Source organism: Salvelinus fontinalis, unplaced genomic scaffold (assembly GCF_029448725.1).
Source record: "Salvelinus fontinalis isolate EN_2023a unplaced genomic scaffold, ASM2944872v1 scaffold_0051, whole genome shotgun sequence".
Classification (NCBI taxonomy): Eukaryota; Metazoa; Chordata; class Actinopteri; order Salmoniformes; family Salmonidae; genus Salvelinus; species Salvelinus fontinalis.
This window is the reverse complement of record NW_026600260.1, coordinates 431,882-454,979: the sequence shown is the minus strand read 5'-3', so window position 1 is coordinate 454,979 and position 23,098 is coordinate 431,882. Positions and strand designations below refer to the sequence as shown.

At 42.9% G+C, this 23,098-nt stretch overlaps 1 protein-coding gene across 2 annotated transcripts in view; it reads right to left on the bottom strand.

The window, feature by feature from the left end:
* Positions 1–1,769: 1,769 nt before the first annotated feature.
* Positions 1,770–23,098, bottom strand: part of b3glcta (beta 3-glucosyltransferase a) — a 124,504-nt gene continuing 103,175 nt past the window's right edge. For both annotated transcript variants that reach the window (XM_055911119.1, XM_055911120.1), the window contains exons 12-15: positions 14,036–14,135; positions 13,469–13,588; positions 3,831–3,975; positions 1,770–2,424 (exon numbers count right to left, since the gene is read on the bottom strand). In XM_055911119.1, coding sequence (XP_055767094.1) covers positions 2,257–2,424; positions 3,831–3,975; positions 13,469–13,588; positions 14,036–14,135 — 533 coding nt within the window. In that variant the 3' untranslated portion in view covers positions 1,770–2,256. The remainder of the gene's footprint in view (positions 2,425–3,830; positions 3,976–13,468; positions 13,589–14,035; positions 14,136–23,098) is intronic.

Genomic DNA, 23,098 nt, shown 5'->3' with positions numbered 1-23,098 from the left:
GAGGATAGGAAACACTGTCACCATCGATAAATCCACGATAATTGAGAATTTCAATAAGCATTTTTCTACGGCTGGCCATGCTTTCCACCTGGCTACCCCAACCCCGGTCAACAGCCCTGCACACCCCACAGAAACTTGCCCAAACCTCCCCCATTTCTCCTTCAACCAAATCCAGATAGCTGATGTTCTGAACGAGCTGCAAAATCTGGACCCTATAAATCAGCCGGGCTAGACAATTTGGACCCTCTCTTTCTAAAATGATCTGCCCAAATTGTTGCAACCCCTATTACTAGCCTGTTCAACCTCTCTTTTGTATCGCCTGAGATCCCTAAAGATTGGAAAGCTGCCGCAGTCATCCCCCTCTTCAAAGGGGGAGACACTCTAGACCCAAACTGCTACAGACATATCTATCCCACCCTGCCTTTCTAAGGTCTTCAAAAGCCAAACAGATCTGTTAACAAACAGATCACCAACCATTTCGAATCTCACCGTACCTTCTCCGCTATGCAATCTGGTTTCCGAGCTGGTCATGGGTGCACCTCAGCCACGCTCAAGGTCCAAAACGATATCATAACTGCCATCGATAAGAGACAATACTGTGCAGCTGTCTTCATTGACCTGGCCAAGGCTTTCGACTCTGTCAATCACCACATTCTTATTGGCAGACACAACAGCCTTTGTTTCTCAAATGACTGCCTCGCCTGGTTCACCAACTACTTCTCAGACAGAGTTCAGTGTGTCAAATCGGAGGGCCTGTTGTCCGGACCTCTGGCAGTCTCTATGGGTGTGCCACAGGGTTCAATTCTCGAGCTGACTCTTTTCTCTGTATACATCAATGATATTGCTCTTGCTGCTGGTGATTCTTTAATCCACCTCTACGCAGATGACACCATTCTGTATACACCTGGCCCTTCTTTGGACACTATGCTAACAAACCTCCAAACAAGCTTCAATGCCATACAACACTCCTTCCGTGGCCTCCAACTGCTCTTAAATCCAAGTAAAACCAAATGGATGCTTTTCAACCATTCGCTGCCCGCCCAACTAACATAACTAGTCTGGACGGTTCTGACTTAGAATATGTGGACAACTACAAATACCTAGGTGTCTGGTTAGATTGTAAAATCTCCTTCCAGTTTCACATAAAGCATCTCCAATCCAAAATTAAATCTAGAATCGGCTTCCTATTTCGCAACAAAGCATCCTTCACTCATGCTGCCAAACATACCCTCGTAAAACTGACCATTCTACCGATCCTTGACTTCGGCGATGTCCTTTACAAAACAACACTCTACTCAGAAAATTGGATGCAGTCTATCACAGTGCCATCCGTTTTGTCACCAAAGCCCCATGTACTACCCACCACTGCTACCTTTTTTGGCCTTTTTTTTGCATTTACCTCCCTTATCTCACCTCATTTGCTCACATTGTATATAGACTTATTTTTCTACTGTATTATTGACTGTATGTTTGTTTTACTCCATGTGTAACTCTGTATGTGTCGAACTGCTTTGCTTTATCTTGGCCAGGTCGCAATTGTAAATGAGAACTTGTTCTCAACTTGCCTACCTGGTTAAATAATGGTGAAATAAAAATAAATAAATAAAAATGTACATTCACAATTAATAGTCATTAATTAATCCTGAAACCAAATGCCAGAAATAAAACTCCAATAAGACAGCGCAAACATATATTTTTTAAGTAATAACACTTTGATATCAAAATAGTTCACATTGTACAGCATGTAGTAATAATGTTGAGATATGTCCTTAAGAAAAAATAACTGTTTAATTGTTCAACTTGGCAAGGAATAGATTAGATCATATAAATATACACAGACAAGATCCGAACACACACTGACAACCTCAACATGCAAATCAATTGAAACTGTGGCCAGGATTCAATACCTATAGCTGAGCGTTAGACAGCCGACAATATGTCTTCTAAAGGCGTTTTCCCCGGCGTTCGCCGAGATCGCATTCATGGTAAATGCTAGCATGTCGACTCAAGCATCATTTACCTTTGAGAGTCCATTATATTGCGCTGCTCTAACGCGCCTTGGATTGAATCCTGGCCTCAGTCATGAATAAGTTCCCATACATACAGTCAGGGACAGGCTTGCATGAACCTTCCAAATTATATCTCCGTAAGATTCACAATATAGAAAACATTTACACCGATGGAGGAAACATGCTGACAATATGTTTGTCCATGACTCCACACACACACACACCAAGACTGATAGTGTCTGAGTGACTATAACTCTTCCTTGGTGCTCTTGTTTAGTCCGTGTGAGCTTGTTGAAATCGACTCATCCTTTAGCCACCTGTTGAAGACGGCAACGGGGTCGATGTTCCAGTGTTTGTGGAAAGAGATGGGCACCTGGTGGGCTAGGAAGTCTCTGGAGTAGTCTTCAGGTCGTGCCTGGAGGGACAGCACAATTTTTAAAAAGCTAATATCGAGGATATTGATTTGCATTGGTTGTGTCACAAATGTTAAAAGGTTAGCATTTGGAGAAACCAAAGCATGGATTGCTCTCTTATCTTGTCCATAGACTGCTTACCAGTGGTGTAAAAAGTACCATATTGTCATACTTGAGTAAAAATAGATACCTTAATAGAAAGTTATTCAAGTAAAAGTGAAAGTCACCCAGTAAATACTACTTGGGTAAAAGTCTAAAAGTATTTTGTTTTAAATATACTTCAGTATCAAAAATAAAAGTAAAAGTATAAATCATTTCACCATGTGTTCTCTTGATAAGTGTGTGAATTTCACAATTTTCCTGTTCTGCTAAGCACTCAAAACGTAACGGGTACTTTGGGTTGTCAGGGAAAATGTATTGAGTAAAAAGTACAATATTTTCTGTAGGAATGTAGTGAAGCCAGCAGACACCGCACTCCAGACTGTTGTAATTGCTACTCATAAACAGGGCTATTAAATACACTAGTACAATCAGAGAGAATATCAAAGACTAGTATCTTCGTAACCAAGGCCTTGCTACAACAACCATTGTTGAACTGTGAAATTGATGTACTGTGAAATGTTGGTATTATTAGGTTAGAATAATGGGTAAACAGTATTAGGTCTTAAGTAACTTATTAGATAAAGGTAATGGGTTAGGGTAGTTGGTATGAGGTAAGGGTAATGGATAAAAAAGGTATAAGGTAATGGCTCTCTCACACAGTGTGTTTTTAATCATCCAAACGTTATGTTGTGCAGTGGATGTAACAGCTAATACATTTTAAGGATTTGCTATCTGAAGGGTGTTCTCACTTTACCACTTGTATTAAGTTCAATCTGCTTTTATTTGAATTTGTCAGAAAAAATAGCAGATAGCAGAAAGTGCTTATTTGTCAAATATGCCATAATCTGTGGTCCAGCATGCCTTCAATGTGGTTAACAAAATTTGATTTGGAAATTTTCACTCCATAATACTTGTCATTTGGGTATAGAAAATGTTAGATAACATGCTGTGTATAAAGATGAACCAACTGCTTCATATTTTCTACAGTGCATGCCAGTATGCAGCGTTCCTATTGGCGTGGAATCTTCTTCATAGCAGTGTTCACACAGTAGGAAAAGTACAGAGCTACGACAGAACATTCTGACATGCTAGACTTTTGTTTGGGACAATTTGGTGCTGTCGGGAGACCACAAGTGCAGTAAATCAGCTATTGTTGACCTTGCCACACTGAGCGACTCTGGAGCTCCCATTTTTCGTGTACGACAATAACGATCATGAAAATAGTATGTGAAACATGAATAGTGGCAATACAATTCCAAACTGTGGGTTCCTGGCATAAGGGTAATGGGTAAGGTCAGTGTATTACCTGGTGGAAGAGGGAGCTATGCGTGACAGGGAGCCCCAGAGCGTTGAGACACATCCCCAGCACCATGTCATCAGGGGCGTCATTACTGTAACACTTGCAGTCACTGGCCAGGAGCCTCACCACCGCGGCCCTACTGAACACCATCCTGACAGGACACAACACACAAACACCCCAACACACATTAGCTTATGTGTGGTGAGCGTTCTGGCACAGAAAATGGTTGAGCACCTAAGTGAACAATCCAATACATTTATTTTATTATTAACGCACACATCAACATTACTACTCTGACCAACACAGTTCAGAGAAAACAAGGTGGATTGAACATGTTAAAAAACAATATCCCACGTATGAATACAGCAATGTACACACAGTTAAGGGTAAACAAATATGTTTTGAGCAAAATAGTGTTTTTTAGACACGTGTAATTCATGGAGTAGGCCATTAAAGGAATTGATCTGATGGTGCCCTCTGTCATCAGCTTCCCCCCTTGCTTGAGGAACAATAGAGGAGCAATAGAGAACAAAAGAGAGCCCCCCCCACCCCTATTTTTACCATGTCAGAGGACACCTGGACCACCTACTGAGTAAATCAGGTGATAAATGAGATGAAAAAGAGATTGGAGTAGGACTTTGTGTTCAAAATGTCCAGTAAAGAGCGACCCTTAGCAGAGTAGTCTGGTTAATTTTACATGTACTGTACACACACATCTCACAAATAAGAATGAATGGCCTGATTGCAACAAAGATGCGGAACCTGCGGGTTACCTGCAGGTTGCCACTGAATTTCTTAACACGCTACTAAACGGGAGATTACAAGGAGCTCCGAGCTAAAACAACTCTGGTTGCAACGAAAAAAACTCTGCAATAAACTACTAGACCTGCTGATCTGACGCTGTTCTGGTGTCAAACCAGCTTGATACTAGACCGTGAAAATGACATAGGAAATGGTCACTCTGCATTCACTATTCCCACCCCAATGAAAAAACATCCTATTAGGAACAAGGACATCGCAATATGAAAAAGATGAACGGAAGAATGTGACATATTACAACTGAAATAAAATGATCAGACTGGAAATGTCATTACGACAATTATAACTTCGCAAAAATAAAGTTATTGAAAACCAATTGTTAATTAATTAGCCGACCACATTGTAAATGAAAGTGATATTGATTGCAGCAATGTGTGTGATAGACAATTTAAATATCATAAAATGAAACACTTGGCATCTGTTCTCCTCTCCTTCTCCCGACGACAATCGTTAGTTTCTTTGGATAACGACATCCAAATAATAACAAATTACTCATCCTACCACATTTCCTTCCAATTCAGACATTGTTTCTTCAATAAAGTAGACTACAATAATTACTATTTTGTACAGTAGCCCTGTATGAAATTATAAAGGTTCACTATTGAGTTTTATCACGTTGTTCTACAAATAGCTTCAAATAAATAATCTCCACTATCCGCACAATATAAGAATATAATATTATTTTATTCAAAATACAACACAATCACGATTTTGTTTCAAATATCAAACTGTAGCCTACAGTTCAGGAATATTTCCTTTTCCCTTCTTGATAAGAAATGTTTTTTTTCGATTCAGACAAGTGAAATCATTAATGGTTTACATAAATTGGAAAGGGTAGGCTACATTGCCATAGTAGATTTGCCGTGGTAAACAAGGAAATTAAATACTTTATTTCAGTTGTACAGAATGATTGTCAAATCAATAAATCACTCTTAAAATTGCAAGTTCCGATGATGCTACCCACCAGAGGGCAAAATCATCTTGAAAAATGTTGGTTGCATTCAGGACTAGAGATAAAAGCGACACCCGGAAACCAGGCTTCCCATCCGAAACAGTGCATACATTATGACGAAAGTTATGACAAACGTTTTTGTTCATATTGGTCTTCGCCAAGGTTTTTTTGGGGTGTTCGTGGACACAATTCTTTTTCTTGAGGCAAGCTGAACTTTGGTAGCCGAAGTCTACGCCCCTTCGTCTGTGATCGGTCAACAGTAAGGATTCTTCAATTAAGTGTTTGTTATTCAGCGAGAGACGACTTGTTTTCATGCAAATTTCACTTGAGAAATACTGCCCCAAACATCTTAGACATCGGAAAAAACGTCAAAATAATAGCAGATTTTTTTTGTTATCTTAGATTAATTCAGATTATTTTGAGGAAGTGTACTGGCTACAGTACACTTCCTCAAAAGTGTGTCTTGAGGGACACACAACAAACCTAGTATGCGGATGCCTTTATGGAGCGGTAAATTGGTGGCGGATGATGGTTGCAACTGATATCAGCTGTAGGGTGATTTTAGCGCGTATTGATGGTTTAACGAGAGACCAACTGGCAATGATCTAGTGGCCAATCTTGGTTGCAATTGGCCAATTTGACCACATTTATGTCTGTCTTATATTCTATTATATTGTTGTTATATTTTGATCTAATAATCCAGTCAAATCCATGGTAATGATTTGAAGTGAGAATGCAAAATTACACCAAAAACTCATCACAGAGAAACAAGGCACAGGCCATTCAGAAAAAATACAAATCATTGAAGATAAGTATCTGTAGAGAAAACTGCAAATGCGGGTGTTTGGGAGATTGCTAATGGATTTGTTCCAAATATAGTTCCTCCTGCAGTTTATACACAGATCAACACCACCCCCACCACTACTACACTTCCTCTAAAACAGTGGTTCCCAACTCCGGTCCTCGAGTACCACCAACAGCACACATTTTTGTTGTAGCCCCGGACAAACTCATTGAGGGCTTGATGATTCGTTGACAAGCTGAATCAGGTGTGCTTGTCTGGGTATACAACAAAAACGTGTACTGTTGGGGTAGAGGTCTTCATGGGTCCAAAAAGTTGGATCAGTTCCGAAATGGATCCGTGGCTTTCCCACTCGACCCGATATGCATAAATAAAAAAATTAAAAAATGGAGACCCGTTCCGAAATGGACCCGAGGACAGTCAGACCCATTCCAAAAAGGCCTGTGGAAAAACAGAGAGACCCGTTCCGAGAGTAGAAGTCAAAAGAAACCTCAGAATGCCAGCGCGATCAATAAACAAGCAATATTGGCCAAATGATCGACAGTTGTGTCCTTAAAAACTGCCTATAAAAACAGTAATTGTCCACCTCATGTTTCAGCTGTCAGAGATTTGAGCGGAAATGCATCAAGGCATTGCAAGCATATAGGCCTATAGGTATACTGTATGATATAAAAAAATATATATGAAGGAAGAGAAGCTTAGCCCTAGAGACCGAGAGAAAGATAGACTTATGCCAGGGCCATGTTTCCAACATGCATTTCTTTATCCTTGTCAAATAGGCTACTACTGCTATACAGATATTGGCATATAGAAGGAGGCTATTATGTAAATTTTCGAACAGAATATTTTTGTATAAAGATCAGGATTATATTGTTCGATTGTAAGAGTAACTCTGGTAGGCCTGAAACAGTCTTCCTCACCTCAAGTTCAACTGACAGTTGGAGCGCCGGTGCACACTGTCTTCATATCATAGGCCTGCAGTAGGGCTATAGCCTAATAATAGCCGTCACAAAAGTTCCTCATTTTTTATTTACTTTTATTTTTTTTACCCATTTTTCTCCCCAATTTAGATCTTGTCTCATCGCTGCAACTCCCCAACGGGCTCTGGAGGCAAAGGTCGTCCTCTGAAACATGACCCGCCAAACCGCGCTTCTTAACACCCGCCCCCCAGCCGCACCAATGTGTTGGAGGAAACACCATTCAACTGACGACCAAGGTCAGCCTGCAGGCGCCCGGCCCACCACAAGAAGTTGCTAGGGCGCGATGAGGCAAACCCGGACGACGCTGGGCCAATTGTGCACGGCCTTATGGCACTCCTGATCACGGCTGGTTGTCATGCAGCCCGGAATCGAACCCGGGTCTGTAGTGACACCTCTAACACTGCAATGCAGTGCCTTAGACCGCTGCGCCACTCGGGAGGCCCTAAAAGTGTATTTCTTTTGATATTACCCTAATAAAGTTAAGTCAAGTCATTGTTTATAGGGAAAATATGAACAGGTTTAAATTACATTTTGCATCTCGCCCTCTTGATTTTTTCCTTTGCATGGTTTGAGTGTGAGCAGATATAGTAAGTTACCGGTTCTACTATTACATTAGAGTTGGAACTTAACTTCACCAAAGAAAATAGCTCAACAGAATTAAACAAAACACTTGTTTTGAAGGTTTAAACCTTCACAAACGTTTTGAACAGGCTAGGCCTATATTGCAGCCAATTACCAACAAAGGCGAGTGCCTACTGTAGTCCTACCCAACAAATGGCAGCAATAGAAAGCAACTTGGCGTCTTTTTGTAGGCACTAACTCTGCCATGGTTCGTTGGACACAGGCTATGAGAAAATTAATGGAGGTTTTGTAGGGTTTTTGGATAAATGCAGAAAATAAAGGCTTTGGAGATCTTATAAACTTTGTTCTATGAGATAATCTTCAAATCATATCAAATGTTATGTCACATGTGCCGAATACAACATGTGTAGACCTTACCTTGAAATGCTTACTTACAAGCCCTTAACCAACAATGCAGTTCAAGAAATAGAGTTAAGAAAATATTTATTAAATAAACAAAAGTAAAAAATTTTTTTAAAAGTAAGACAATAAAATAACAATAACGAGGCTATATACAGGGGGTACCAGTACAGAGTCAATGTGCAGTGGTACAGGTTAGATGAGGTAATTTGTACATGTAGATAGGGGTAAAGTGCCATCTTCATAAGCTAATGTCACTTTTTGTAAATTTTGAAGCATTTATATAATTTCAAAAAGCACATAAAGCACATGAAAGGCTTCATAATATTATGTTACAGAAAAAAACATACAGTGCATTCAGAAACAGTGCATTCAGAAGATATTCAGAAATATTCAGACCCCTTGACCATATCCACATTATGTTACGTTACAGCCTTATTCTAAAATTGATCAAATTGTTTTTTCCCTCATCAATCTACACACAATTCCCCATAATGACAACGCAAAAACAGCTTTAAAATTTTTTTTTTGCAAATGTATTAAAAACCTACAACTGAAATATTACATTTACATAAGAATTCAGACCCTTTAGTACTTTGTTGAAGCACCTTCTTGGGTATGACACTACAAGCATGGCACACCTGTATTTGGGGAGTTTCTCCCATTCCTCTCAAGCTCTGTAAGGATGGATGGGGAGCGTTAATATTTTCAGGTCTCTCCAGAGATGTTCGATCGGGTTTAAGTCCAGGCTCTGGCTGGGCCACAGGATGATTGTCCTTCTGGAAGGTTCTCCCATCTCCACAGAGGAACTCCAGAGCTCTGCCTCCCTGACCAAGGCCCTTCTCCCACGATTGCTTAGTTTTTCCGGGCGGCCAGCTCTAGTATGATTTTTTTTAAATTTAACTAGGCATGTCAGTAAAGAACACGTTCTTATTTACAATGACAGCCTAGGAACAGTGGGTTAACTGCTTTATTCAGGGGCAGAACGACAGATTTGTACCTTTTCAGCTCGGGCATTTAATCTAGCAACCTTTCGGTTACTGGCCCAATGCTCTAACCACTATGCTACCTGCCGCCCTAGGAAGAGTCCAAACTTTTTCCATTTAAGAATGATGTAGGCCACGGCGTTCTTGGGGACCTTCCATGCTGTAGAAATGTTTAGTACTCTTCCCCAGGGTACTAAACATGGCTTGGTTTTTGCTCTGACATGTACTGTCAACTGTGGGACCTTATATAGATGTGTGTGCATTTCCAAATCATGTCCAATCAATTGAATTTACCACAGGTGGACTCCAATCAAGTTGTCGAAACATCTTAAGGATGATCAATGGAAACAGGATGCACCTGTGCTCGAAATAGCAAAGGGTCTGAATACTTACGAAAACTAAACTGAACAAAAATATAAACGCAACATGTAAAGCGTTGGTCCCATGTTTCATGAGCTGAAATAAAAGATCCCAGAAAATGTTCAATACGCACAAAAAGCTTATTTCTCTCAATTGTGCACAAATTTGTGTACATCCCTGTTAGTCAACATTTCTCTTTTGCCAAGATAATCCCTCCACCTGACAGCTGTGCCATATAAAGAAGTTGATTAAACAGCATGATCTTTACACAGTACCTTGTACTGGGGACAATAAAAGGCCACTCAAATGTGCAGTTTTGTCACACAAACACATTGCCACAGAAGTCTCAAGTTTTGCGGTCGCATGCAGTTGGCATGCTGACTGCAGGAATGTCCACCAGAGCTGTTGCTAGATAATGGAATGTTAATTTCTCTACCATAAGCCACCTCCAATTAATTTCTTTTGAATTTGGCAGTATGTCCAACCAGCCTCACAACCGCAGACCACGTGTAACAAGGCCAGCCCAGGACCTCTACATCCGGCTTCTTCAACTGTGGGATCATCTGAGACTAGCCACATCGTCAGCTGATGAAACCGAGAAGTATTTCTGTCTGTAATAAAGCTCTTTTGTGGGGAAAAGCTAATTATCACTGGCTGGGCCTGGCTCCCCAGTGGGTGGGCCCAGTCATGTGAAATCTATAGACTAATAATAAGGATGTACAATAATGATAAATTGTAATAAATACAAAAATAAATAAATACAAGTTTGAAAATTGCATCAAACCTGAATAGCTAGTTGCACATAATCCATTTGGTCACGCCAATGTTCTTCTCACCTTTAAAAAAAAATATTATTTCACCTTTATTTAACCAGGTAGGCTAGTTGAGAACAAGTTCTCATTTGCAACTGCGACCTGACCAAGATAAAGCATAGCAGTTCGACACATACAACAACACAGAGTTACACATGGAATAAACAAAACATACAGTCAATAATACAGTAGAAAAAAGAAAACAAAAAATCTATATTCAGTGAGTGCAAATGAGGTAAGATAAAGGGAGTTATTAAGGCAATAAATAGGCCATGGTGGCGAAGTAATTACAATATAGCAATTAAACACTGGAATGGTAGATGTGCAGAAGATGAACGTGCAAGTAGAGATACTGGGGTGCTGTAACGATAGTCTATGTCGTCCTCCTCATTGGACGAGGAGAGAAGGATCGGACCAATATGCGGAGTGGTTAGTTTCCATGGTAATTTAATAACACAAAAACAATATGCGATACAAAATAACAAAATGAAACTACCGTTACAGTCCCGTGTGGCGACAAGGAACAAACAGCCACAAAACACACGTGAAACCCCGGCTGCCTAAGTATGATTCTCAATCAGGGACAACGATTGACAGCTATCATGGCTGGCGGACGGCACTGGCTGGTCATGGCTGGCGGACGGCACTGGCTGGTCATGGCTGGCGGACGGCACTGGCTGGTCATGGCTGGCGGACGGCACTGGCTGGTCATGGCTGGCGGACGGCACTGGCTGGTCATGGCTGGCGGACGGCACTGGCTGGTCCTGGCTGGCGGACGGCTCTGGCTGCTCCTGTCTGGCGGACGGCTCTGGCTGCTCCTGTCTGGCGGACGGCTCTGGCTGCTCCTGTCTGGCGGACGGCTCTGGCTGCTCCTGTCTGGCGGACGGCTCTGGCTGCTCCTGTCTGGCGGACGGCTCTGGCTGCTCCTGTCTGGCGGACGGCTCTGGCTGCTCCTGTCTGGCGGACGGCTCTGGCTGCTCCTGTCTGGCGGACGGCTCTGGCTGCTCCTGTCTGGCGGACGGCTCTGGCGGCTCGGGACAGACGGGCGGCTCTGACGGCTCGGGACAGACGGGCGGCTCTGACGGCTCGGGACAGACGGGCGGCTCTGACGGCTCGGGACAGACGGGCGGCTCTGACGGCTCGGGACAGACGGGCGGCTCTGACGGCTCGGGACAGACGGGCGGCTCTGACGGCTCGGGACAGACGGGCGGCTCTGACGGCTCGGGACAGACGGGCGGCTCTGACGGCTCGGGACAGACGGGCGGCTCTGACGGCTCGGGACAGACGGGCGGCTCTGACGGCTCGGGACAGACGGGCGGCTCTGACGGCTCGGGACAAACGGGCGGCTCTGACGGCTCAGGACAGACGGGCGGCTCTGACGGCTCAGGACAGACGGGCGGCTCTGACGGCTCGGGACAGACGGGCGGCTCTGACGGCTCGGGACAGACGGGCGGCTCAGACGACGCTGGGCAGGCAGGCGGCTCAGATGGCGCTGGGCAGGCAGGCGGTTCAGACAGCGCTGGGCAGGCAGGCAGTTCAGACAGCGCTGGGCAGGCAGGCAGCTCAGACAGCGCTGGGCAGAACACACGTGAAACCCCGGCTGCCTAAGTATGATTCTCAATCAGGGACAACGATTGACAGCTGTCTCTGATTGGGAATCATACCAGGCCGAACACACAAAACCCCAACATAGAAAACAACACATAGACAACCCACCCAACTCACGCCCTGACCATACTAAATAAATACAAAACAAGGGAAAACAGGTCAGGAATGTGACAGGTGCAAAGGAGCAAGATAAATAAATAAATACAGTATGGGGATGAGGTAGTTGAATGGGCTGTTTACAGATGGGCTATGTACAGGTGCAGTGATCTGTGAGCTGCTCTGACAGCTGGTGCTTAAAGCTAGTGAGGGAGATTCTGGGAGAGTCTCCAGGTTCAGTGATTTTTGCAGTTCGTTCCAGTCATTAGAAGCAGATAACTGGAATGAAAGGTGGCCAAAGGAGGAATTGACTTTGGGGGTGACCAGTGAGATATACCTGCTGGAGCGCGTGCTACGAGTGGGTGCTGCTATGGTGACCAGTGAGCTGAGATAAGGCGGGGCTTAACCTAGCAGAGACTTGTAGATGACCTGGAGCCAGTGGGTTTGGCGACGAGAGTGAAGCGAGGGCCAGCCAACGAGAGCGTACAGGTCGCAGAGGTGGGTAGTATATGGGGCTTTGGTGACAAAACGGATGGCACTGTGATAGACTGCATCCAATTTGTTAGTAGAGTAGAGTTTTGGAGGCTATTTTATAAATGACATCGTCGAGGATCGGTAAGATGGTCAGTTTTACAAGCGCATGTTTGGCAGCACGAGTGGAGGATGCTTTGTTGTGATTCCACTTGTCAATTTGTTTTCACTATAATCTTTCTACTCTAACTTTCATTTTACCTTGAAAAAGGCCTCCATCTGCGCAATCAAGAGTAGCCTATAGGCCAAGGCTCCTCTTACTCACGCTCTCTCTCTCCTCAGCAGCAGGCGCACGTGAGGTGAGCGGCCGGGACCAGTTTCAGTTGGACATAAGCTATACGTTTTATTGAGTTGCAGTTAGATGACACAGACAAGCTTGCGCAGTTCTGATCACATCAGACATTAAATTATCAGAGGACAGGTCCAATCAGGCCCAGTCGGCAAATCTATTTTAGTTGCACATACAAGAGACTCGTGACAGTTACATCAGACCTGACCCAGATCCGAGACAAAAGTGAGAATTTAGAACTTGGATCCGCTCGGGTCCCCGGTCATGTCTCGGAATTTCGGGTCTGTTCGAATCATGAAAACCTCTAGTTGGGGGTCCTCGAGGATCATAGTTGGGAACCACTGTATTTTTGACCAGGGCCATCAAAAGTACTGTACTATGTAGTGAATAGGGTGCCATTTGGGATGTAGAAGCTGTAAGTGACTCACCCCCCTCCTCCAGTGATGTAGCTGTAGCCTCCCTGGCCCAGCCCGTAGCCGTACCTCTCCCCTAGACACAGCGGTTCAGAGGGGTCGTAACAGCTCAACAGCATCTGCAGTCTGGGCAGGCTGGGGAGGGCATACACTCACACTAATCAGGTACACATGCAAGTACAAACAAACACGTGTGCATGCACACACACATATATTCTCTCTCATCACACAATGCACACACACACACACACTGGTACAACAGGTAGGATATTCTTCATTAAAAAAAAAACAATTAAATTATGACTCCGCTGCTCTCTACATCTGGTAACTTCCGCACTAAATAAAAAAGAATCAGTTTGCTGACTGTGCCCTCAGGAGGCAGTCTTGAAGAGTTCTTACATTTTTTTTTATTTGACCATTTTTCACTGCATCAGGGGTTTTGGCATAAGTGAAGACACACATTTTGGAGGAACTATCACTCAGACACACCATCGGCATTAGTGTCTGTCTGTGTGTGTATGTGTATCTTTGTGTGTGTGTGGCTGCGTGTGTACACGAGTGTGTGTATACTGAAAGCTTTACCTGATGAGTGTGTCATCATCCACCACCAGCAGCCAGCTTGTCTTTGGCACCGCATCGCTGATATACCTCTTCAAGATGGCAAACGTCTTCCCACAATGACCTGTAGAACAAAACACACATAGTACCGTTTCTTTTTCTGTATGACGCAAGATTGCCCATAATTTGACAGGACATTAAAGGGCTTCTTGTGAATAGGGGGGCGCTGTTTTCACTTTGGAAAAAATCGTGCCCAAATTAAACGGCCTCGTACTCTGTTCTAGATCCTACAATATGCATATTATTCTTACTATTGGATAGAAAACACTCTGAAGTTTCTAAAACTGTTTGAATTATATATGTGAGTAAAACAGAACTCATTTGGCAGCAAACTTCCATAGAGGAAGTGAAAAATCTGAAAACGAGGCTCTGTGTCAGGGCCTGCCTATTCAACTGGCTTTTATTTATGGATCTGTATGCACTTGATACGCCTTCCACTAGATGTCAACAGGCAGTGGAAGGTTGAATGGGGTGTCTAGCTTGATCTGAGGCCGAATAAGAGCTTTTGGAGTGACAGGTCTTCCCTTTTGGCAGTTTTCGACGGCGCGCAGGGAAGCCTCACATTGTCTTCTGAAAAGCGTTCGGTATACACTACGAATTGCTCCGGCTCTCATTTTATTGGATACATATGAGAAGAACATCATAAAGTAGGATTTTCAACCGAGTTTGACCAGTTTATTCGAAGTGTATTGGGAATTTTGGAATTTTTCGTTCCAAGCGCCAAGAGTTGATGGGCATGTTCGCGCCACATGGCTAGCCAAGGTTGCTAATTCGACAGAAGAAATGGACATTCTAAAACCAAACAACGATTTATTCTGGACCTAGGTCTCCTTGCACAACATTCTGATGGAAGAACAGCAAAGGTAAGACAACATTTATGATGTTATTTCGTATTTCTGTGTAATATGTTGACTCCAACACGGCGGAGAATAGGTGAGCGCTGTCTCACAATAATGCATGCTGTATGTTGTGGTAAAGTTATTTTTAAAAATCTAACACAGCGGTTGCATTAAAGGGCTGAATCTTAATTTGAGAACTAAAACTAGAATTTGAGATCTAAAACTAGAACCATTTATATCAATGCACAATTTAAAAAAAGAATTGTGCACGTGGATGACGATTTAGGATTGACTGTGGGATATACAGTTAATTCGGAAAGTAGTAAGGCCCCTTCCCTTTTTCCACATTTTGTTAAAGTTACAGCCTTAATTCGAAAATAAGTTGAATAAAAAATGTTCATCAATCTACACACATTTTTGCAAATGTATTAAAAATACCTTAAGTATTCAGACCCTTTGATATGAGACCTGAAATTGAGGTCTATGTGCATCCTGTTTCCATTGATCATCCTTGAGATGTTTCTACAACTTGATTGGAGTCCACCTGTGGTGAATTCAATTGATTGGACATGATTTGGAAAGGTACACACCTGTCTATTAAAGGTCCCACAGTTGACAGTGCATGTCAGAGTAAAAACCAAGCCATGGGGTCAAAGGAATTGTCCGTAGAGCTCAGAGACATGATTGTGTTGAGGCACTGATCTGTGGAAGGGTACCAAAAAATGCCCTATGGAAACTCTGACAGAGCCTTCCAGAAGAACAACCATCTCTGCAGCACTCCACCAATCAGGCCTTTATGGTAGAGTGGATAGACGGAAGCCTCTGCTCAGTAAAAGGCACATGATAGCCGGGTTGGAGTTGCCAAAAGGCACCTGAATGACTCAGAACATAAGAAACAAGATTCTCTGGTCTGATGAAAGCAAAATCGAACTCTTTGGCCTGAATGCCAAGCGTCACATCTGGAGGAAACCTGGCACCATCCCTTATGGTGAAGCATGGTGGTGGCAGCATCATGCTGTGGGGATGTTTTTCAGTGTCAGGGACTGGGAGACTAGTCAGGATCGAGGGAAAGATGAATGCAGCAAAGTACAGAGATCCTTGATGAAAACGTGCTCCAGAGCGCTCAGGACCTCAGACTGGGGTGAAGGTTCACCTTCCAATAGGACAATGACCCTAAGCACACAGCCAAGACAATGCAGGAGTGGCTTCGGGACAAGTTTTTGAATGTCCTTGAGTGGCCCAGCCAGAGCCCGGACTTGAACCAGAACGAACATCTCTGGTCAGACCTGAAGATAGCTGTGCACCGACGCTCCCCATCCAACATGACAGAGCTTGAGAGGATCTGCAGAGAAGAATGGGAGAAACTCCCCAAATACAGGTGTGCCAAGCTTGTAGCGTCATACCCAAGACGACTCGAGGCTGTAATCGCTGCCAAAGGTGCTTCAACAAAGTACTGATACTTATGTAAACTCAGCAAAAAAAGAAATGTCCCTTTTTCAGGACGCTGTCTTTCAAAGATAATTTGTAAAAATCCAAATACCTTCACAGATCTTCATTGTAAAGGGTTTAAACACTGTTTCCTAAGGTGAATGCACCAATTTGTAATTCGCTCTGGATAAGAGCGTCTGCTAAATGACTTAAATGTAAATGTTGTTCAATGAACCATAAACAATTAACTTCTTGTCAATACGGGGGCGCTGTTTCCACTTTGCCCAAATTAAACTGCCTCGTACTCTATTCTAGATCATACAATATGCATATTATTGTTACTATTGGATAGAAAACACTCTCAAGTTTCTAAAACTGATGTTTCAGTTTGAAAGTTAATTTCCTACAATTCTACACAGTTTGCCCATGAGGAGTAGAGAAAATGTTTCAGTTTTATAGGAGCTACATGCAGTATTTACATTGCCAGCAAATCTCTTGTTGTCAAATTGACTGGGCCTGAGCGATTTGTATGAATCAAATACATTTTTATTGGTCGCATACACATATTTAGCAGATGTTAATGCGGGTGTAGCGAAATGCTTGTGTTCCTGGCTCCAAAAGTGCAGTAATATCTAACGATACACACAAATCTAAAGATAAAAGAATGGAATTAAGAAATATTAGGACGACCAATGTCGCAGTCAGGAGAATATACATATATCTTTTTTAAATATACACACACACATATATATAAAAATTATATATATATATATTTTTAAACACACACATATATTGTAGCAGGTTCAAGGGTGTGGGGTTCACCACTCCCCTCACCTCTCCGTGCCATGGCATTTCCATGGCATGCACCTGATCTCACTCCCATGGATCACAATATTATCAATGTAGCTCGCCACGTACTCACGATGGGGACGGAGAATTTGTTCCATTAACCTCTGGAAGGTGGCCGGGACCCCGTACAGCCCAAAGGGCAGCTTCTTGCAGCCGGTCAGGGGTGGCGAAAGCAGTTTTCTTCCTCGGGAGCTAAGGGCACCTGCCAATAACCCTTTATCAGGTCAAGCATGCTGATAAATCGGGCAGTCCCTAGCCGTTCGGTTAATTCATCAATTTGGGCCATGGGGTAGGTGTGGAACTTTGAGATTTCATTTACCTTTCTAAAATCATTACAGAATCGAATGGTTCCGTCTGGTTTTAGCACCAACACTATGGGGCTGCACCACTCACTATTCAACTCTGCGATTATAATCAGCTTTCAACATCGTTTTTACTTCGGTCCTGACAGCCTCTCTCCTTGCTTCTGGTTTGCGGTAGGGTCTCAACTTCACCCTTTTCCCGGGTTCGGTGATGATGCTATGCTGTACCAAATCGTTGTGTCCTGGTTCACTGGAGAACACATCCTGGTTCCGGCCGACCAACTCCCTCAGCTCCTGCTTCTGTGCTTGGCTCCTGCTTCTGTGCTTGGCTCAGCTGCTCCCCCAGTGGCACCTCCGCCGGCTTGGTCTGCGGTAGGCTTCTTCGGGGTAATAGAGTAGAGTGCATTCCATTTCTTTAGTAAATTCACATGGTAAATCTGGGTCCGATGTCTTCGTCCCAGCTGTCTAAACCTATAGTTAAGTTCACCCACCTTCTCAAGGACTTTGTATGGCCTGTTCCATCGGGCCAAAAACGTACATTCTGAGGTGGAGACCAACATCAACACTATCTCCTGGCTGAAAGTCCCTTTGTTGTGCCCTTCTGTTGTACACCCGCACTTGGGCCTCCTGGGCCTCCAGCATGTGTTCCCGTACCAGGGGCCATAGGGTTGCCATCCAGTCTCTCATGTCTTCCACGTGCTTCACCATGGTTCAATGGGGTGACGGTTGCTGTTCCCAGGCTTCTTTAGCCACGTCCAGTAGTCCTCTGGGCCATCTCACGTACAAGAATTCGAAGGGAGAGAGTCCTGTTGAAGCACTTCTCGGATCGAGAACATCAGGTAGGGTAGCAGCTGGTCCCAATTCTTTCCATCTGCCTCCATCACCTTCTTTAGCATCTGCTTCAGGGTTCGATTTAATCTTCCACCAACCCATCGGTTTCATTAGTTGCATAGACCCTTCATGATTCGCGACATGAACGGGGTTCCCTGGTCGGTTAATATCTCATCGGGGATGCCTACTCGGGAGAAAAGCATGACTAACTCATGTGCGATTCCCTTGGTGGCCATGGTGCGCAGGGGAATGGCTTCCGGGTACCTGGTGGCATAATCCAGAATCACCAGGATGTATTGGTGCCTTCTGTTGCTCTTGGGTAGAGGTCCCACTAGGATTGAGTCACAATCAGTTTGTGTGCGTCTCAGGCCCAGTCAATTGTTGTGTCTCCAGTCAATTTGAGTGGCTCTGTGCGTTAAGTTCTTGACGCTAGGGGTCAGGTTCTTTATTATTTAAAAAAAAAAATTATAACGTTCCCAAGGTAAACAGACTATTTCTCAGGTCCAGATCGAAGAATATGCATATACTTTACAGATTATGATAGAAAACACTCCAAAGTTTCCAAAACTGTCAAAATATTGTCTGTGAGTATAACAAAACAGATTTTGCAGGTGAAAACCTGAGGAAATCTAACCCGGAAGTGATTTTTTTAATTTTTTTATCTGTGTTTCATTTCCTGTCTTTCATCCATTTAAAGGGGTATCAACCAGATTCCTTTTCCAATGGCTTCCTCAGGCTGTGACCAGGCTTTAGACATAGTTTCAGGCTTTTATTTTGAAAAATGAGCAAGATTTTTCAAAACTAGTCAGGTGTCCTTTGATTAGTTCCTGAGCGCGAGAGGGGTAGCTCTCCATTTTCTTTCTCTCTTTTATTGAATAGGTCACGGTCCGGTTGAAATATTATCGATTATGTACGTTAAAAACAACCTGAGGATTGATTATAAAAAACATTTGACATGTTTCTACGAACATTACGGATACATTTTGGAATTATCGTTGAACGGAACGAGGCTGTGGTTTTCTGAACATAACGCGCAACCCAAATGGTGTTTTTTTGTTATAAAAGTAATATTTATCAAACAAAAAGAACATTTATTGTGTAACTGGGAGTCTCGTGAGTGCAAACATCCGAAGATTATCAAAGGTAAGCGATTAATTTTATTGCTTTTCTGACTTTCGTGACCATGCTAATTTGGGGCTAGCTGTTCTAGCATTGATTGATACACTCACAAAAGCTTTGGATTGCTTTCGCTGTAAAGCATATTTTCAAAATCTGACACAATAGGTGGATTAACCTTTCACGAGCCTCTACCCCGGGTCCGGGAGCACCCCCCCCCCCCCCCACACTGATTAGCATCGCTAGCATAGCGTCACAATTAAATAGTAGCATCTAAATATCATTAAATCACAAGTCCAAGACACCTAATGAAAGATACAGATCCTGTGAATAAAGCCACCATTTCATATTTTTAAAATGTTTTACAGGGAAGACACAATATGTAAATCTATTAGCTAAACACGTTAGCAAAAATCACCATTTTTCTTTGTCCACCATTTTCTCTCAACACCAGTAGCTATCACCAATTCGGCTAAACTAAGATATTGATAGCCACTAACCAAGAAAAAAACTCATCAGATGACAGTCTGATAACATATTTATGGTATAGGATAGGTTTTGTTAGAAAAATGTGCATATTTCAGGTATAAATCATAGTTTGCCATTGCAGCCACCATCACAAATCTCACCAAAGCTCCTAGAATTACTACAGAGAGCAACTTGTATTACCAATTTACTCATCATAAAACATTTCTTAAAAATACACAGCACATAGCAATGGAAAGACACAGATCTTGTGAATTCAGACAACATTTCAGATTTTCTAAGTGTTTTACGGCGAAAACACAATAAATCGTTATATTAGCATACCACATATGCAAACGTTACCCGAGCACTGATTCAAGCCAAAGAGAGCGATATCGTTATCATCGCCAAAATATATTAATTTTTTCACTAACCTTCTCAGAATTCTTCAGATGACACTCCTGTAACATCATATTACAACATACATATACAGTTTGTTCGAAAATGTGCATATTTAGCCATAAAAAAACGTGGTTATACAATGAAAATAGTAGCAAAACAAGCCTGGAAATGTCGGTCGCCATCTTTGAGTGATCTAGTTTAATCAATAGCTAATCATATTCTTGACTAAAAAATACAGGGTTGACAGGAATCAAAAGACAAATTAGTTCTTAATGCAATCGCTGATTTACATTTTTTAAATTATCCTTCCTTTTCAATACAGGTTGCGCCAAGCTATACAAAACAAAATGGCGGCGTAAGCTTTAACATTTTTCGACAGAAACACGATTTATCATCATAAATTGTTCTTACTGTGAGCTGTTCTTCCATCAGAATCTTGGGCAAAGAATCTTTTCATGCCTACTGTTTACCCTCACTCCTAGGACAGACCAGAGCCTTAGATATGTGCGCATGTGCACATATCTGTGTTGAGCCGTTAACAAATAAACTATATGCTTAATTTAGAGTTATTTATGCAACTTTAATTGTGCTACAAACGTTGGACAATATAGTGCATTCGGAAAGTATTCAGACCCCTTGACTTTTACGTTACCTTATTCAAAAAATAATATCTATAATATTTTATTGCCTCGTCAATCTACACACAATTCCCGATAATGACAAAGAAAAAACAGGTTTATAGAAATGTTTGCACACAAAAATGAATATCACATTTACATAAGTATTCAACCAATCAAATGTATTTATAAAGCCCTTTTCACATCAGCAGATGTCACAAAGTGCTATACAGAAACACAGCCTAAAACCCCAAACAGCAAGCAATGCAGATGTAGAAGCACGGTGGCTAGTAAAAAGTCCCTAGAAAGGCTGGAACCAAGGAAGAAACCAGGCTCTGGGGGGTGGCCAGTCACCTTAAGCCGCAGGCAATCCCCTCCATAGCCTCAGGCAGAAGAGTTGAAACTGGAGCAGCAACCAGGTGGACTGGGGACAGCAAGGAGTCATCAGGCCAGGTAGTCCTGAGGCATGGTCATAGGGCTCAGGTCCTCCGGAAGGGAGAAAGGGAGAGAGAGAAAATTAGAGGGAGTATACTTAAAATTCCCACAGGACACCTGATAAGACAGGAGAATAACACCAGATATAACCGACTGATCCTAGCCCCCCGGAAAATAGACTACAGCATCATAGATACTGGAGGCTGAGAGGGGGGGGTTGGGAGACAATGTGGCCCTGACCCTTTATACTCAGTACTTTGTTGAAGCACCTATGGCAGTGATTACAGCATCGAGTCTTCTTGGGTATGACGCTACAAGCTTGGCACACCTGTATTGGGGTGTTCCTCCAAGTCTTCTCTGCAGATCCACACAAGCTCTGTCAGGTGAGATGGGGAGCGTCACTGCACAGCTATTTTCAGGTCTCTCCAGACATGTTTGATCGGGTTCAAGTCCGGGCTCTGGCTGGGCCACTCAAGGACCTTCAGACTTGTCCCGTAGCCAACTTCTGCGATGTCTTGGCTGTGTGCCTAAGGTCATTGTACCGTTGGAAGGTGAACCTTCACCCCAGTCTGAGGTCCTGAGGGCTCTGGAGCAGGTTTTCATCAAGGATCTCTCTGTACTTTTTGCCGTCCATCTATCCTGACTAATCTCCCACTCCCTGTCATTGAAAAACATCCCCACAGCATGATGCTGCCACCACCATGCTTCACCGTTTCCTCCAGACAGGCAAAAGAGTTCAATCTTGGTTTCATCAGACCAGAGAATCTTGTTTCTCATGGTCTGAGAGTTCTTTAGGTGCCTTTCGGCAAACTCCAAGAAGACTGCCATGTGCCTTTAATTGAGAAGTGGCTTACGTCTGACCACTCTATCATAAATACCTTAATGGTGGAGTGCTGCAGAAATGGTTGTCCTTCTGGTTGTCCTTTTCCCATCTCCACAGAGGAACTCTGGAGCTCTGTCAGAGTGACCATCAGGTTTTTGGTCATCTCCCTGACCAAGGTCCTTCTCCCTCGATTGCTCAGTTCGGCCGGGCGGCCAGCTCTAGGAGGAGTCTTGGGAGGTTCTAAACTTCTTCCATTTAAGAATGATGGAGGCCAATGTGTTCTTGGGGACCTTCAATGCTGCAGAATTTTTTGGTACCCTTCCCCAGATCTGTGCCTGGTCACAATCCTGTCTCGGCGCACTTCAGACAAATCCTTTGACCTCATTCACCTCGAGTCCAATGAAGTTGTAGAAACATCTCGAGGATGATCCATGGAAACAGGATGCACCTGAGCTCAATTTTGAGTCTCTTAGCAAAAGGTCTGAATACTTATGTAAATAATGTATTTCTGTTTAAATTTGTATACATTTTCCAGAAATTCCCCCCAATTTTTTTTTGCTTTGTCATTATGTGGTATAGTGTGTAGATTGATTAAAACAAATCTGAATCAATTATAGAATAAAGCTGTAACGTAACAAAATGTGGAAAAAGTCAAGGGGTCTGAAAACTTTCCGAATGCACTGTATACTTAGATTTTTACTACATTCTAAAGCTGCATGGTGGGACTCTAATGATGTTTTGAAAAAAGTTGCATGAAAGGCATGAGCTCTGATTTGTTTCTTGTTGAAGCTGACAACACTTCATCAGTCTCTCATTAACAATCAAACCACTGTCAAACGCTCCCTAAAACACTTCTGCGAGCAGGCCTTTCTAATCAACCTGGCCCGGGTATCCTGGAAGGATGTTGACCTCATCCTGTC